Below are 14,288 nucleotides of genomic sequence, written 5' to 3' on the forward strand. Positions count from 1 at the left end.
TACTAGTTATGAGATAATATATAATATAAAGAGTAGAGTAATTTATTCATTGACATAATATTTGTAAATAACTACAATTAAATTTAACGTAATAAAAAATGAGTAAATTAGGCCTTAATAAGATCATTCGGTTTTGACATTAATCTTAATATTTTGACTGTACCATTCTGAGTATGCTATAGAAAGAATATGCATTATGCAAATTAAAAACTTCTGATACTATCACTTATCTTTTAAATTTATTATAAATTTTCTAATTTATTCTGATACATTTAGTTGTATAAACTTTTGTAATAATGATTGTGAGGAATCCATCAATAGCATATATTTTACATAATAGGGGTAAAAAAGGGGCGTCACAGAGTTAATAATTGCATTAGAACTTCATCAAAATGAGGAGCAATTATTACGTCCGGTGAAATCCGAACGTATCCAAATGTATACCGAGCAATACCGAGTCCTCAATACCGAATTTTAGATGACGTGGCGCATGGTTACTGATCTCTGAATGCATTCGGTGACCGGACGTAATAATTGCTCCAAAATGAGCCAAATTTAAGCTAATTTTAATGATACTTATGCTTCGTTTGAGACAATTTTCTATTTGTTTAGCTTTTCAAATCACAATCATAATTTTTATTTGACCACTGCTTTTTTGCTGTTTTCAAAATATTTTGATATTAGAAAACAGCTTTTCATAATAGCTTTAAAAAGCTATTTTTTTACTACAGCAGCTTTATAAAGTGTAAGAAAACTGTCTCAAACAAAGTCTCCATTAAAATTAATCAATTTCTGCCATTTTGAATCAAATACCATGGCCAGTTTTACCTTAGAGAGTCAAATTGTAAGTAAGTTGAAACTCCAATAAAAAGCTACAATTCAATCATTTCTTTCCAAGATAGTAAGAACAACAATACAGTTCATATAGCGTTTTCTACAAGATAATTATCATCTTTTCTGTTCTTAAATCTTGAAGTTCAAATAGTGCTGCAATTGGAAGGTGATTATATCACAAACATGTAGAAGTGTGTTTTTTTGGGCAATTCTTAAGCAAAGATTAGTACATTAGAAGAAAAAGAACAAATTATATAGAAACATGGGTGATAGGAAGCCATCATCAAAAATTGAAATTGCCTATGCAATCAAATACTAACAAAAAAGGGAGCAGAGTTACCAAAATAGTTACAGAAGATGTGCAATATTTGCTTAGCTGTTAATTTCTGCTTCCAGCCTCTCTGCTTCAGTCCAAGCAATAATGATTAAGAAATTAATCTTCTATTAGCAATCTTCAATCAAAACATAAACTGTTCAACCTGCATATCCACGTTATTAGGGAGAAAATTAGTTTATATTACCACTAATATACTTAGAAATTACTTGAGATGACTTAGGTTTCGTTTTGGGACGATTTTCTTACTGCTTCTTAAAGAAGTTTTTAAAGTAAAAATAATTTTTTTAACTAAAAATATTTGTACTAGAAAGTTGCTTTAGAAAGTAGTAAGAAAGCCATCCCAAGCAAAGCCTTAGACTTCTTTTGGGACAACTTACCGTTTTCTTAAATAGCTTTAAGTACAAAATTTTTAAGCCAATAATTTTTTGTACTAAAAAGTTACTTTAAAAAATGATAAGAAAACTATTCCAAACGAAACCTTAGAATAATAGATGCCTTAAAAGAAGGCTTCATTTGGGACAGCTTTCTTATTGTTTTTTAAAGTAGCTTTCTAGCATAAAAATTAAAATTTTTGTACTAAAAAAATGTTTTCAGAAGCAGTAAGAAAGTCATCCCTAACAAAGCCGAAGACATCAGCATCTTTCAACCCAATTTATAAGCACGGGCAACAAACAAATTGAAATGTGTGTAACAAGAAGAAATACAGCAAATCGATTAAACAAACTCTTTAGCAACTACACTGATGATCAATTTTAAAACTGTGGCACAGCAAGAAGAGTTCCAGTTGCTTCTGATAGCATAAATAACAAGGGAATTCATTAAACAACATCAAGTTGTAATATAATCAAAATGAAAAAAATTTCACTGCCCTTACAGGTTTCAGCTGGCCAGCAGATTAATCACTGAAAGGAATTGCAAAAAATCAACTATATAGCCCTGATCACTAACTCTATATTAACCCTATTCATTTTAAGTACAGTTGATTTCGTTATAAAATTACTACCAAATAAATGATGAAGAAATTTCAATAGATTATTCTGTTTTAACAGATCTTTGATACGGTTCTTCCTGAACCACCCAAACCGGCACAGTGGCCCCGCTTGAACCGGTTCACATATACAGGAGACGAGCTAAGCCGCTCCTTCCGTGGGGATTGAGGGGCCCATTTTGGGAGGGATTTAGAGAGAGGGAAAGGGGGCTGGCAACAATTAGAGAAATTCATTTGAATTGGATTTGAATTTGATTTTATTGGCTTTGTATTAAGAAGTATGTATTAAAAAGAAGAGGGAGGCTAAGGTTAAGGCATGCCTTATTTCTCTTGGAGTTCTCTTTGGTGCCTTGGGCTCTAGGCTTCTCGTTTAGAGATTGGGAGAGAACGATCCTCCTCTCGAATTGAGGATCAATTATATCTTTGTTTCATTCTTGCTTCGCTTTGATTTCAATAAAATTATCTACTGATTTTGATTGCTTCCACCCAAATTCTTCTATTTTTCTCGCTGATTTTACAGATTATTGTTAGATTTGCTTGCGAACTCAAGTATTTTCATTAGGGTTACTTGCAAACTCAAGTATTTTCTATCAATCTTTCGACTCTTGGTGTTGCAAAATTTTCACCCAAATTCTGATATTTATGTTAAATTATTCACTTAGGTCATTGACAGTATGTTTTGCATCAAATATGCATCACGCGCCAGAAACTAAATCAAATTTCCATGACAGAATAAATGAATCCGATGACGAAAACAACCAACAGAGAAATGAAGGTTATGGATCTTAAGGCATTTTAAAATCATAGGGACTAGAGCCTTAATTTTTAAAACAGAAGGACCAAAGTGAAGGCTGGTCCAAAAGCGAAGGGACTTGATGCAATTTTAACGAGATCAAGCAAAGCAAATTAGGATGAAAACTGACAAAAGAGAACACAAATTAACAATGATTGAATATTCTCAAGTTGAATGGAAAATAGTTGCAGAATACCAAGATTCAGGATAACTTTAGGCCCTACTAGATATAACCACTTGGCAAAGAAGTTCGCCATGGCCTGCCACCACAATTCAACGGCTATTAAGCATACTTTGCTATATACAATAGTAAGCATGGAGATAAGAGAACGTTGACTGGCTTTTACATCACGAAGGAGAGTGGGGAAATTAAATAAAGAAGGATTATGAAATGTCACAAAAAAAAAAAAGGGAGGGGGGGGGGGGGGGGGGGGGTTTTTTTAGAAAATTTAAATTAACCATTTTACAATGCTTCAGATAATAGTATTAATGATATAACTGTCATGAAACCGGTCAGCCACATAACAAAAAGCCAGGAAACATGGGATCAATTATGCCACAAGCACAAAGAACCCAATGGAAAAATGGAAACAGTGGCAGACCAGTATTAAGCACTACTTTCAAAATGCTTCAGATAATAGCATTAATGATATAACTGTCATGAAACCGGTCAGCCACATAACAAAAAGCCAGGAAACATGGGATCAATTATGCTTCAAGCACAAAGAACCCAATGGAAAAATGGAAACAGTGGCAGACCAGTATTAAGCACTATTTTCAAATGCATGATGATGTGGAAAGTTCTACGAAGATGAAAACATGTCACAACACCACATAAACAAGTAACTCTACGGGTAATACTTGAGTTCGCAAGCAAACCTATCACCAATAGGTGAAAAACAGCAAGAATAATGTGAACTCTGGGTGAAAACAGCCCCAAAACGATATATTGCGGTAGGAAAATCAAAGCCAAATAATAATGAAAACAAGTCACAAGAGATCCTCAATTCGAGAGGAGGATCATCTCTCTCAAATCTCTAGACAAGAGAGTCTAGAGCCCAAGTTGCCAAGTAACCCTAGTTGAGAACAAACCAAAACATAATCCTTCCCTAAACATCTCATGCTCTTTAATACAAAAATTTTCGTAATATAATTTCCCTCCCAAGCCCTAGCCGCCCCCTCCTTTTCAATTTGAATTCAATTGGACTAGTGAGGCCCACAATGTGGGCGGGCAAGAGAAACGGAGGCGGGCAAGAGAGTCTAGAGCCCAAGTCGCCAAGAAACCTTAATTGAGAACAAATCAAAATATAATCCCTCCCTAAACATCTCATGCTCTTTAATACAAAAGCTTTCCTAATCTAATTTTCCTCCCAAGCCCTAGCCGCGCCCTCCTTTTCAATTTGAATTCAATTGAACTGGTGGGGCCCACAATGTGGGCGGGCAAGAGAAAGGGAGGCGGACAGGTTCCACCTCCTGTAGACCTGAGCTGGCCCTTGGGCCGGTTTAGGGTGAACCGGCCTAACAATACCGTCCTCCAAAAGAATCACCTTGTCCTTAAAGTGAAAACAAGGAAACTGATGTTTCACCCTTTGATATGGCTCCCACGTGGCCTCGTAATCAGGAAGGTTCTTCCACTTGATCAATACTTCATTAGTTCCATCTTTCTTTCTGGCGAACCCTCATCAGCTCTAAGGGTACCAGAACCACCTCTAAATCCTCAGTAAGTAACGTCGGTAACTCCGGGATGGCTGTATAGTCACCAATGGCCCTTCTCAACTGAGATACATGAAAAACCGGATGTATAGTCGTTGTTGGTGGTAGTTTAGCCGATATGCTACTGTTCTGACCTTCTCCAGCACTTCATAAGGTCCAAAGTACCTAGGAGCAAGCATCTCATTCCTCCTGTTGGTGGATATCTTCTGTCTGTATGGTCGGATCTTCAAAAACACACTCTCCCCCACTTCGAACTGGATGTCCTTCATATGCCCATCAACTTGTTTCTTCATAATATGTTGAGCTCTCAGTAGATGACTCTTCAAATCCTCTAGCACTCTATCCCTCCCCTCAAATCCTCTAGCACTCTATCCATACAACACCTTGAATGAGGTCATCTGAGAAACAGAATGAAAAGATGCGTTGTATCAATACTCAGCCCATGATAGCCACTTGGCCCATAGCTTGGGTGTCTCCGACACAAAGCATCTCAGGTAAGTCTCCAAGCTCCTGTTGACTACTTCTGTTTAGCCATCCGTCTGTGGGTGGTAAGTTGTGCTACTCTTCAGAACTGTTCCTTATAATCTGAACAACTGCCTCCAAAAGTAGCTGAGGAACACCTTATCTCTATCTGATACTATCGCATCTGACACTCCATACAATCTGACCACCTCTCTGATGAAAGATGAAGCCAATGTCACCGCAGTGTAAAGGTGTCGGAGGGGAATGAAATAAGCATACTTGCTCAATTTTTCCACCACCACTAAAATCACCGTGAAACCTTCTAAACGGAGTAGCCCATCTATTCCATGGATATCTCCTCCTATACTCGTCCCGATAGAGCCAACAACTATAGTAGTCCACCTAGTGACATAGCCATATATTTATTCCTTTGACATATCTTACATCTGGCAACCATCTCCTCTACATTTTTATACATCTCCTTCCAGTAAAGCTCCGAAGCAAGCCTCATGTATGTCTTCTACACTCCTGAATGACCTCCAACAGTGCTTCCATGAAACTCCTGGAATAAGTTTGAGATGTGGATCGAAGTCCAAGGCATCATAAACCTCCCTTGATATAATAGTCTGCCCCCTCCAATGAGTACCCTGGATGGTTACCCTCTTCCCTCAATAAATCTACCCTGATCTTTCCCAAATCCTCATCCCTAACACTTTCCTCTCTGATGGCCTCCCAATATAGCATCAAAGAAACATATAGTGCCACTGTCTGCAGCTATTCCATACATCTGGATAAGACATCTGTCGCCTTGTTCTCCACTCCTAGTATGTACTGAATCTCAAAATCATACCCCAACAACTTGGACAACCACTGATGCTCCTTTGTCACCATCCACTATTTAGCAGGTATTTCAAGCTCCGTTGATCTGTCCTAACAATGAAATATTCCCTACTAGAAAGGACCGCCACTTTTGGATGGCCAAAATGATGGTCATTAACTCTCTCTCATAAACTGACTTCAGTCTGGCTCTAGCAGTCAACACCTGGCTGAAATAGGCAATATGCTTATGACTCTGCATAAGCACTGCACCCAACCCATACCCGAATGCATCTGTCTCCACTATGAAGATCTGAGTGAAATCTGGCAAAGCTAGGATCGGTATCGTAGTCATAGCCTTCTTTAAGCTCTCAAATGCTGATCTGGCCTCCTCCCCCCATAAAAAATCATCCTTTTTCAACTGCTTAGTGAGTGGTCATGCTATGGTGTTGTATTCCTTTACAAATCTTCTGTAGCAACATGTCAGTCCTAGGAATCCCCTCAGCTCCTTCAGATTTTTAGGCACTGACCATTTCAGCATTGCCTTAATTTTGGACTTATATGCTATCAACCCTTTTTTTATACAGCATGGCCCAAGTACTCTATACTAGCTTGTGCGAAGCAACACTTCTTCAAGTTGGCTCTCAGTTGGTGCTCCTACAGCACCTCTAACACCCTTTTTAAATGCTCTTAATGCTCCTCTTTTGTCCTGCGGTAGACCAGGATGTCATCAAAGAATACCAGTACAAATCGTCTGAGATAGGGTTTGAAAATCTTATTCATAAGTGCTTGGAAAGTGGTTGGAGCATTGATGAGGCTAAAAGGCATCACCAGTAACTCATAGTGTCCCTCATGAGTTCAAAAGGCACTCTTGGGCACATCCTCCTTCATTTGGATCTGATGGTATCCTGATTTTAAATTTATCTTGTTGAAGATCACTATTCCACTTAATTCATCTAACAGCTCATCAATAACTGGTATGAGAAACTTGTCAGGTACAATTTCTTTATTGAGCACCCTGTAGTCCAAAAAGAATTGCTGCCATCTTTCCTTTTCACCATTAGAACTGGACTAGATAAGGGACTAACACTGGGTCTGATGATTCTTGTCTTCAGCATCTCTCTAATCAACTTTTCAATTTCATCTTTCTGAAACTGAGGGTAGCGATACGGCTATCCGCTGATGGGTGACACACCCTCTCTCAAAATTATGGCGTGCTCCTGCTTTCTCTGCGGTAACAATCCCTGAGGTGGTTGAAACACCTCTTAGAATTGCTTAATCAGCGATTTTATGGAGAGGAGTATGTCCCCTCCCTCTTCCAATCTAGCTCCCTCCAAATTGTGCAGCTCCATCAAATATCATCCACCCGCCAACTGTATATCCCTCACCATAGTTTTAAGAGAAACCATAGATTTGAATAGCCCTACATCTCCCTTAATCACCACCTTCCTTCCATCTACCATCAACTCCATCGTGAGTGTTCCCTAGTTTACCCTAGTGTCTCCCAAAGTCTGCAATCATTTCATCCCCAAGATGACATATGTACTCCCTAACTCCAATGGAAGAAAATCTTCCCCACCTGAATCCCCTGGATAGTCAGTAGCACTCCTCTGCAGATCCCCTGACCTTTCTCCACCTTCCCCGTACCCATCATCACCCCATAACAACTGATATCCACCAATCTCACTCCCAATTGGTCGACAACCTGAGTGAAAATGAAATTGCAAGTAGCCCCACTATCAATTAGCACCACCACCTCCATATCCTCTATCTCTCCCTTCACCTTCATGGTATGATTCATAGTGAATCCTACCACCGAGTTCAGGGAAACCTCGACCATATCAAATGCTCCTCCATCTCCTCCTTTGACCCCTCCTCACCTCCCTCCTCAATTTTCTTGTCATCACATACGGTAAGAACATAAAGAGTTCGGTCCTTGCACCGATGCCCAGGCGTATATTTCTCATCGCACCTAAAACACAACCCCTTAGCCCTCTTCTCCTGCATCTCCTTCTCTATCAGTCACTAGAAATTTCCCCCACTCCCTCCTATTGTCTTCTCCCTGGTGACCTCCCGACTTCCTCCTGTTGTTAGAACTTTAGGTGCTAGATGAATGGTCTTCATCCTGTAAGTGCTCCATGTGTTGTTAATCTTGGCTCCCTCTCCAGATTTCTCTGATTTTCAACTAGCTGTGTCAACTTCATGGCCTCCCCTAAGTCACGAGGCATCATAACCTCCATTGATGCTCAAATCTCTGCCTTTAACCCCTTCATGAAATTTCTCTCCAATACAGCATCTGATAATCGCCCCCTACTGGCCAGGTGCTCAAACCGCTCCCGGTAGTCTGCTACTGATCCCTCCTATGTTAAAGCAAAGAAATGCTCATAGAAATCTCCTCCCTGATCGGTTTGAAAATGTTCTATAATGCAGTCCTTCAATTCCCTCCAGTTTATGATAGGTCTCCTCTGGTCTCTCTATGGGTACCATGACAGAGCCTTCCCTTCCAAGCACAAGCCCGCCTCTGTCAGCTTCTCCTCCTCTGTTAGCCCATTGACGGCGAAGTACCTCTCCACCTTATAAATCCACCCATAAGCATCCTCCCCTTCAAATATGGGCGTATTCAGCTTCCTCACCTTCTGATCTCCATCATTCCTCCTTATTCTTCCATAGCCTCCCCTCTCCCAAGTGCTCGGCCCTCCCCACGTCTCCTGATCTTCCCTTGCCCTGCCATAGTCCAAACCCCCTTCGAATTCCCCCCTTATTTCTTCAAAATTAGCACCTCGGAGGCCATCGTATCCCTCCGGGCTTTCCCCATATCCACCTCCTCTTTCTTCCCTCTGGACAGGCTCCAGATGGGGGGCTCCATATGGGATCTTCTTCTTTCTCCTTCCATGATTTCCACCTCTTCTTCCTCCCTACGGATTTCAGAATTTGTGATTTTCTCTTCCACCCCTTTTGCCAAAGAAGTCGTCATTTAGTTGTGGATTTTCAACATTTTCTTCATCATGCCCCGGAGATCAGCTACTTGTCCTTCCATGGAGGAAATCCTTTCCTCCACTGTTGTCTTAAATTGATTCATCTCCCCCTCAAGCCTTTCTTCAAGCGCATCTACTTTTTTGGCCGTCATCTCGATCGTGATTTTTGTAGATCCAAAAATTCTAGATTTGGATTACAAAAATAGCAACTTTCTCCTTTCCCGGCCATAAAACAGCTTCAGGAATTCGCCAAAATTAGTCCACAAACGGTCCCAAGACTTGCTCTGATACCAATTTGTTAGGAAGTACTTGAGTTCGCAAGTAACCCTAAGGGTAATACTTGAGTTCACAAGCAAACCTATCACCAATTGGTGAAAAACAGAGAGAATAATGGGAAATCTGGGTGAAAATAACCCCAAAATGATATATTGCAGTAGGAAAATCAAAGCCAAACAATAATGAAAATAAGATACAAGAGATCCTCAATTCGAGTGGAGGATCGTCTCTCCCAAATCTCTAGACAAGAGATTCTAGAGCCCAAGTTGCCAAGGAACCCTAATTGAGAACAAACTAAAACATAATCCCTCCCTAAACATATCATGCTCTTTAATACAAAAACTTTCATAATCTAATTTCCTCCCAAGCCCTAGCCGCCCCCTCCTTTCAATTTGAATTCAATCGGACTAGTGGGGCCCACAATGTGGGTAGGCAAGAGAAAGGAAGGCAGACAGGTTCCGCCGCTTGTAGACCTCAGCCGGCCGTTCGGCCAGCTGGGCCGATTCAAGGTGAACCGGCCTAACAAATTACCTTATTCAAGTCATAATCATCAATATAAATTAATAAGAAAATTAACAGGCAACAAGGTTTAGCTAGCCAAGAAAGTATAAGATGAAAAATAATGTAACATAAAGTCGCTTGTGACTTCGTATTAGCATAAATCTCACACATATTCTAGGACAAAAGATGAAAGACAATTAAATTAAAGGCCGAGAATTATCATCATCATTTTCCTCATCTAGCTACTCATCATGAGAATGTAAATCTATAGCACTAACATCCTTGCATTGTGAATTAATGCATGGGTTCATCATGGATAAGAGATTAGCTAGTTTTCTGGTATATCACTTTATTCTTAATATTATTTTAACGCCACCCCAACCATCTAACCCCTACTCAAGTACCCCCTGATCCAAGGTTAAACACATCCCTAGTTTAGTAATCAAATGTTTTCTACTACTTTTTAGCATGCCTTGGCTAGCCTTACAATCTCTATACTACTTGTCCGCTGCTATACTTGCAGCTGCTCTAGTTCTCACAGGCAGCTAGCCTTGCATTCGCATCAACCTTTGCCAGCTCACCCAATGCACCGAAACCATTGCATTACAAATAGAATCTTGCCACCAAAATTCACAAGCCAAGGAGAAGCGCTGCAACCAAAGTGGTCATGACAAGCTTGCTTTGTCAATCCTGTAACTTGCTTGTGGCTCGTATAGCTCTCACAGAAAATTTGGACGGCGATGAAACTCTCCACATCCACTTGCATCGCCGCACTCTGGTTCTTGTCAGTTGACCAGATCAAAAGCTTCAGTGGTGCTCAGCAATTAATGCACTTGACCATATCAAGATATCAAAACAAGTGAGAAGGCAAGCCGCTGGATGGCTAAGTTTTCATCATTTAGGAACTAGATGTGCTGGAATGATGTACAATCTATGAGTTCAAGGCATTAATCTTGATGTTGATTTGATGCGTTGTGTACTGAGTTAATTTATCCAGCCGAAGTTAAATAAAACCAGATAGGGTAGCAGAGTGGAATTAACATAAGATATGTTTCTATGAAGATTATTCATTTAAAGTGAATTAAGGCATTGTCACTCATACTAAACTATAAAAACCTGCACAAATCAACGCAAACTTGAAAAATTTCAGCCTTTTAACCAACCTGAATTTTATAAGGGCTCCAAAATAATTGTCCAAAATCTCACAGGCTAGGAAATTGGACTATTGAATCCATAATTATACATGAATCACATCCAACTTACTGAGAATAATGAGTAAAAAGAGAATAAATAAATAAATAAAGACAAAAGAAGAACTCTAGAGTGAAAAGCATTCAGATTTTGGTTAATAAGCTTGATTATAAAAACTTGCGTAAACTGAGCTCAAACTCAAACCTCCTATTTATAGATTTGAGTTAGGACTTAAGCTTTATAGAGTTAGCATCATATACGACTATACAGAAAATAAGAGGAAAATTTAATAGTTGTGTAGACCGATCAAGATGTCCAACTTCATAAAGTCATCTGCATAGCTCCTAACAAGTTGTTGGCTTGGCATGTATCGGTGGTCAAATATTCAAGTAGCCGATCAATAGTTTTCCTTACGAAGGAAGTCGCCCCTTTGAGCAGTCACTAGGGCCTTCATTTATTGTTCTCGTTGGTTCAATGTGCTATAAGATTCTAGTCTCTTGCTTGAGACGAATTCTCTAGTAGACTAGAGCAGCTTTTTTGAGTTGAGACCAATTAGACCGAATAAGCTCTGATGTAAGTAAGGAGGGGTCAAAATAAGTTAAGTTGAAAATTTTGTAAGTTTCTACTAAAGTCAACTCATTAATGAGCTTCTTCTTCTTATTCAGCTCATAAAGTATCATTATTTGGTTCATTCCCCATTACCCTTGACTCTTCGGTTTCCCCATTTTGGTTCTTCTCCACTTGGCTGCCTATTCCTTTCCCCTTCCCTGTGTCCCTTCGGTTTTCCCTGCCTTGGCTGCTTTACCCGGTTCCCTGTGATAATTGTTCCGTTCCCCCTGGCAGCTTCCTTCGGTTCCTCCCCTGGCTGCTTGACTAGTGGTTGCTTTTTTCTGGTTTCCTGTGTTGCCTTTTTGGGTGCTGTTATGGAATAATTGCTGGCCCTTTTGTGGTTGTTTGGCTGCCCTTTTTCTTTTATATATAGTATATGTTTTGTAAGCAAAAAAAGAGTGTGTTATGACTGATTTTTGGATCTAAAAACATGAGGGTTTTTCTTCCTTCTTTGGAAAAGCTTGAGAGCTTGTTCTGTGCTTCCTCCTCCTAGGAAAGCTTGTGAGCTTGTCCTCTCTTCATCTCGGCTTCTAACTTCTTTCTTCTCTCCGCAAGTTCGACGTCATATGTATCCTTCTTCTCAAATCAAGAAAAGCAAGTTTAAGTGCTTGTTTTTATATAAGTTTGTGTCTTTTTTATATGATATAAAGTGGTCTTGTATTTTGTTTAAAGTGGAGTCTTTTGAATATTCTAGAAAGTGTTTCTTTTGCTTGCAAAAATTAGAATTTTTTCTAATTTTTGCTTGCATCAGTTTGGTATCAGAGCCTAAATTAGAATTTTCTACTATAAAAGTGAATTTGTCTTTCGTCTTTTGTTGTATTTTGTCTTAATATGGTATTTTGGAAGGGTGTCCTAATTTGTATGAAGTTCCTAGGAAGTATTTTCTTTTGCTTACAAAAATTAGAATTTTTTTCTAATTTTTGCTTGCATCAATTTGGTATCAGAGCAAAAAGAAGCATCTGCAAGAACAATTTAAGCAAGAACGAGAAGAAATTCTAAAAATGTATGAAGCAAAGATTCAAGAGCTAGATACGCTTCCTTCGTCTCATCGGAATAAATCAAAAGCAACCACTACGGAAGATGAGCTTCTTCAACCGGAGGAGAATTGATGTAGGCAAGGAGGGGCCAAAATAAGTTAAGTTGAAAATTTAGTAAGTTTCTACTAAAGACAACTCATTAATGAGCTTCTTCTTCTTATTAACCTCATAAAGTGTCATTATTTGGTTCATTCCCCATTACTTTTGACTCTTCGGTTTCCCCATTTTGGTTCTTCTCCCCTTGGCTGCCTATTCCTTTCCCCTTCCCTGTGTCCCTTCGATTTCCCTACCTTGGCTGCTTTACCCGATTCCCTGTGGGTGGTGGTTGTTCCGTTCCCCCTGGCTGCTCCCTTCAGTTCCTCCCTTGGCTGTTTTTTCCTGGTTTCTTGTGTTGCCTTTTCAGGTGCTGTTATGGAATAATTGTTGGCCCTTTTGTGGCTATTTGGTTGCCCTTTTTCTTCTATATATAGTATATGTTTTGTAAGCAAAAAAAGAGTGTGTTATGGCTGATTTTTGGATCTAAAAACCTGAGAGTTCTTCTTCCTTCTTTGGAAAAGCTTGCGAGCTTGTTCCGTGCTTCCTCCTTCTAGGAAATCTTGCGAGCTTGTCCTCTTTTCATCTCGGCTTCTAACCTCTTTCTTCTCTCCGCAAGTTCGACGTCATATGTATCCTTCTTCTCAAATAAAAAAAAGCAAGTTTAGGTGTTTGCTTTTATAAGTTTGTAAGTGTCATTTTTATATGATATAAAGTGGTCTTCTATTTTGTTTAAAGTGGAGTCTTTTGAATATTCTAGGAAGTGTTTCTTTTGCTAGCATACAATAGAATTTTTTCTAATTTTTTCTTGCATCAATTTGGTATCAAAGCCTAGGTTAGAATTTTCTATTATAAAAGTGAATTTTTCTATTATAAAAGTGAATTTTTCTTTCGTCTTTTGTTGTATTTTTTCTTAATATGGTATTTTGGAATGGTGTCCTTATTTGTATGAAGTTCCTAAGAAGTATTTTCTTTAACTTGCAAAAATTAGAATTTTTTCCATTTTTTGCTTGCATCAAGCTCACACCTTAGATTGTGTCAAATTAGCTTGAACTAGGCTGACTTGTCTTGAACTCAATTTTCTAGATATTTGAATATACATGTAGTTCCCCGATTTTCTTACCTCTTTGAAAATTTGCTATGAAAAGAATAAAGAATTTTTTTTAAGGCATTCCGTTGATTAGAATAAAGAATTTATTACTTATTCATAAAACTCTAATAAATGTTTATTTTAATGTTAGAAATTAATCAATCAATTGATGGCAAGTTTTGATTTTCCTTTTGTCCACGTCATTAAACACAGCCTATAAATATGAGATTACTGTTTCTCATTCAAATGCTTTGAGATCTGCATTCACCTATACCAGTAAAAGATGGAAGTTCCAAAGGATAAAATCAATATTTCCAAGGATGATATAGTTTCAAACCTGTTTGACAAACATAAAAAGGAGAGAATTTCTTTCAAAAAGAAAAAAGAAGAAGAAATTGATAATAAAAAAGAGATAAAGTCGAAGGGGGTATCCAAGAGCTCACTGCCTCATCAAAGTCTTTGATCGATTAGCATTATTTCACTCCTGCTTATGTTGAAAAGGATGATGCTCTACCAATGATTGCCCTCTCACCAGTTAAAGTTGAAATAGGAAGAGATATTGATATTTTTAAAAACTGAAAAGTTAATAATTTGCATAAATTTAATTATGCTAACCAACTTTAATGTAGTTAT

The 14,288-nt window shown here is 38.6% G+C and overlaps 1 protein-coding gene across 5 annotated transcripts in view; it reads right to left on the minus strand.

Moving 5' to 3' along the window:
- Window positions 1-970: 970 nt before the first annotated feature.
- LOC110111310 overlaps window positions 971-14,288 on the minus strand; it is a 29,077-nt gene continuing 15,759 nt past the window's right edge. For all 5 annotated transcript variants that reach the window (XR_003701053.1, XR_003701054.1, XM_028695656.1 and 2 more), the window contains one exon: window positions 971-1,313. Coding sequence is in view for 3 of the 5 variants with exons in the window: in XM_028695654.1 (XP_028551487.1) it covers window positions 1,293-1,313 (21 nt within the window). In the remaining 2 variants the exon portion in view is untranslated. The remainder of the gene's footprint in view (window positions 1,314-14,288) is intronic.

Source organism: Dendrobium catenatum, unplaced genomic scaffold (genome assembly GCF_001605985.2).
Source record: "Dendrobium catenatum unplaced genomic scaffold, ASM160598v2 fragScaff_scaffold_665, whole genome shotgun sequence".
Taxonomy (NCBI): domain Eukaryota; kingdom Viridiplantae; phylum Streptophyta; class Magnoliopsida; order Asparagales; family Orchidaceae; genus Dendrobium; species Dendrobium catenatum.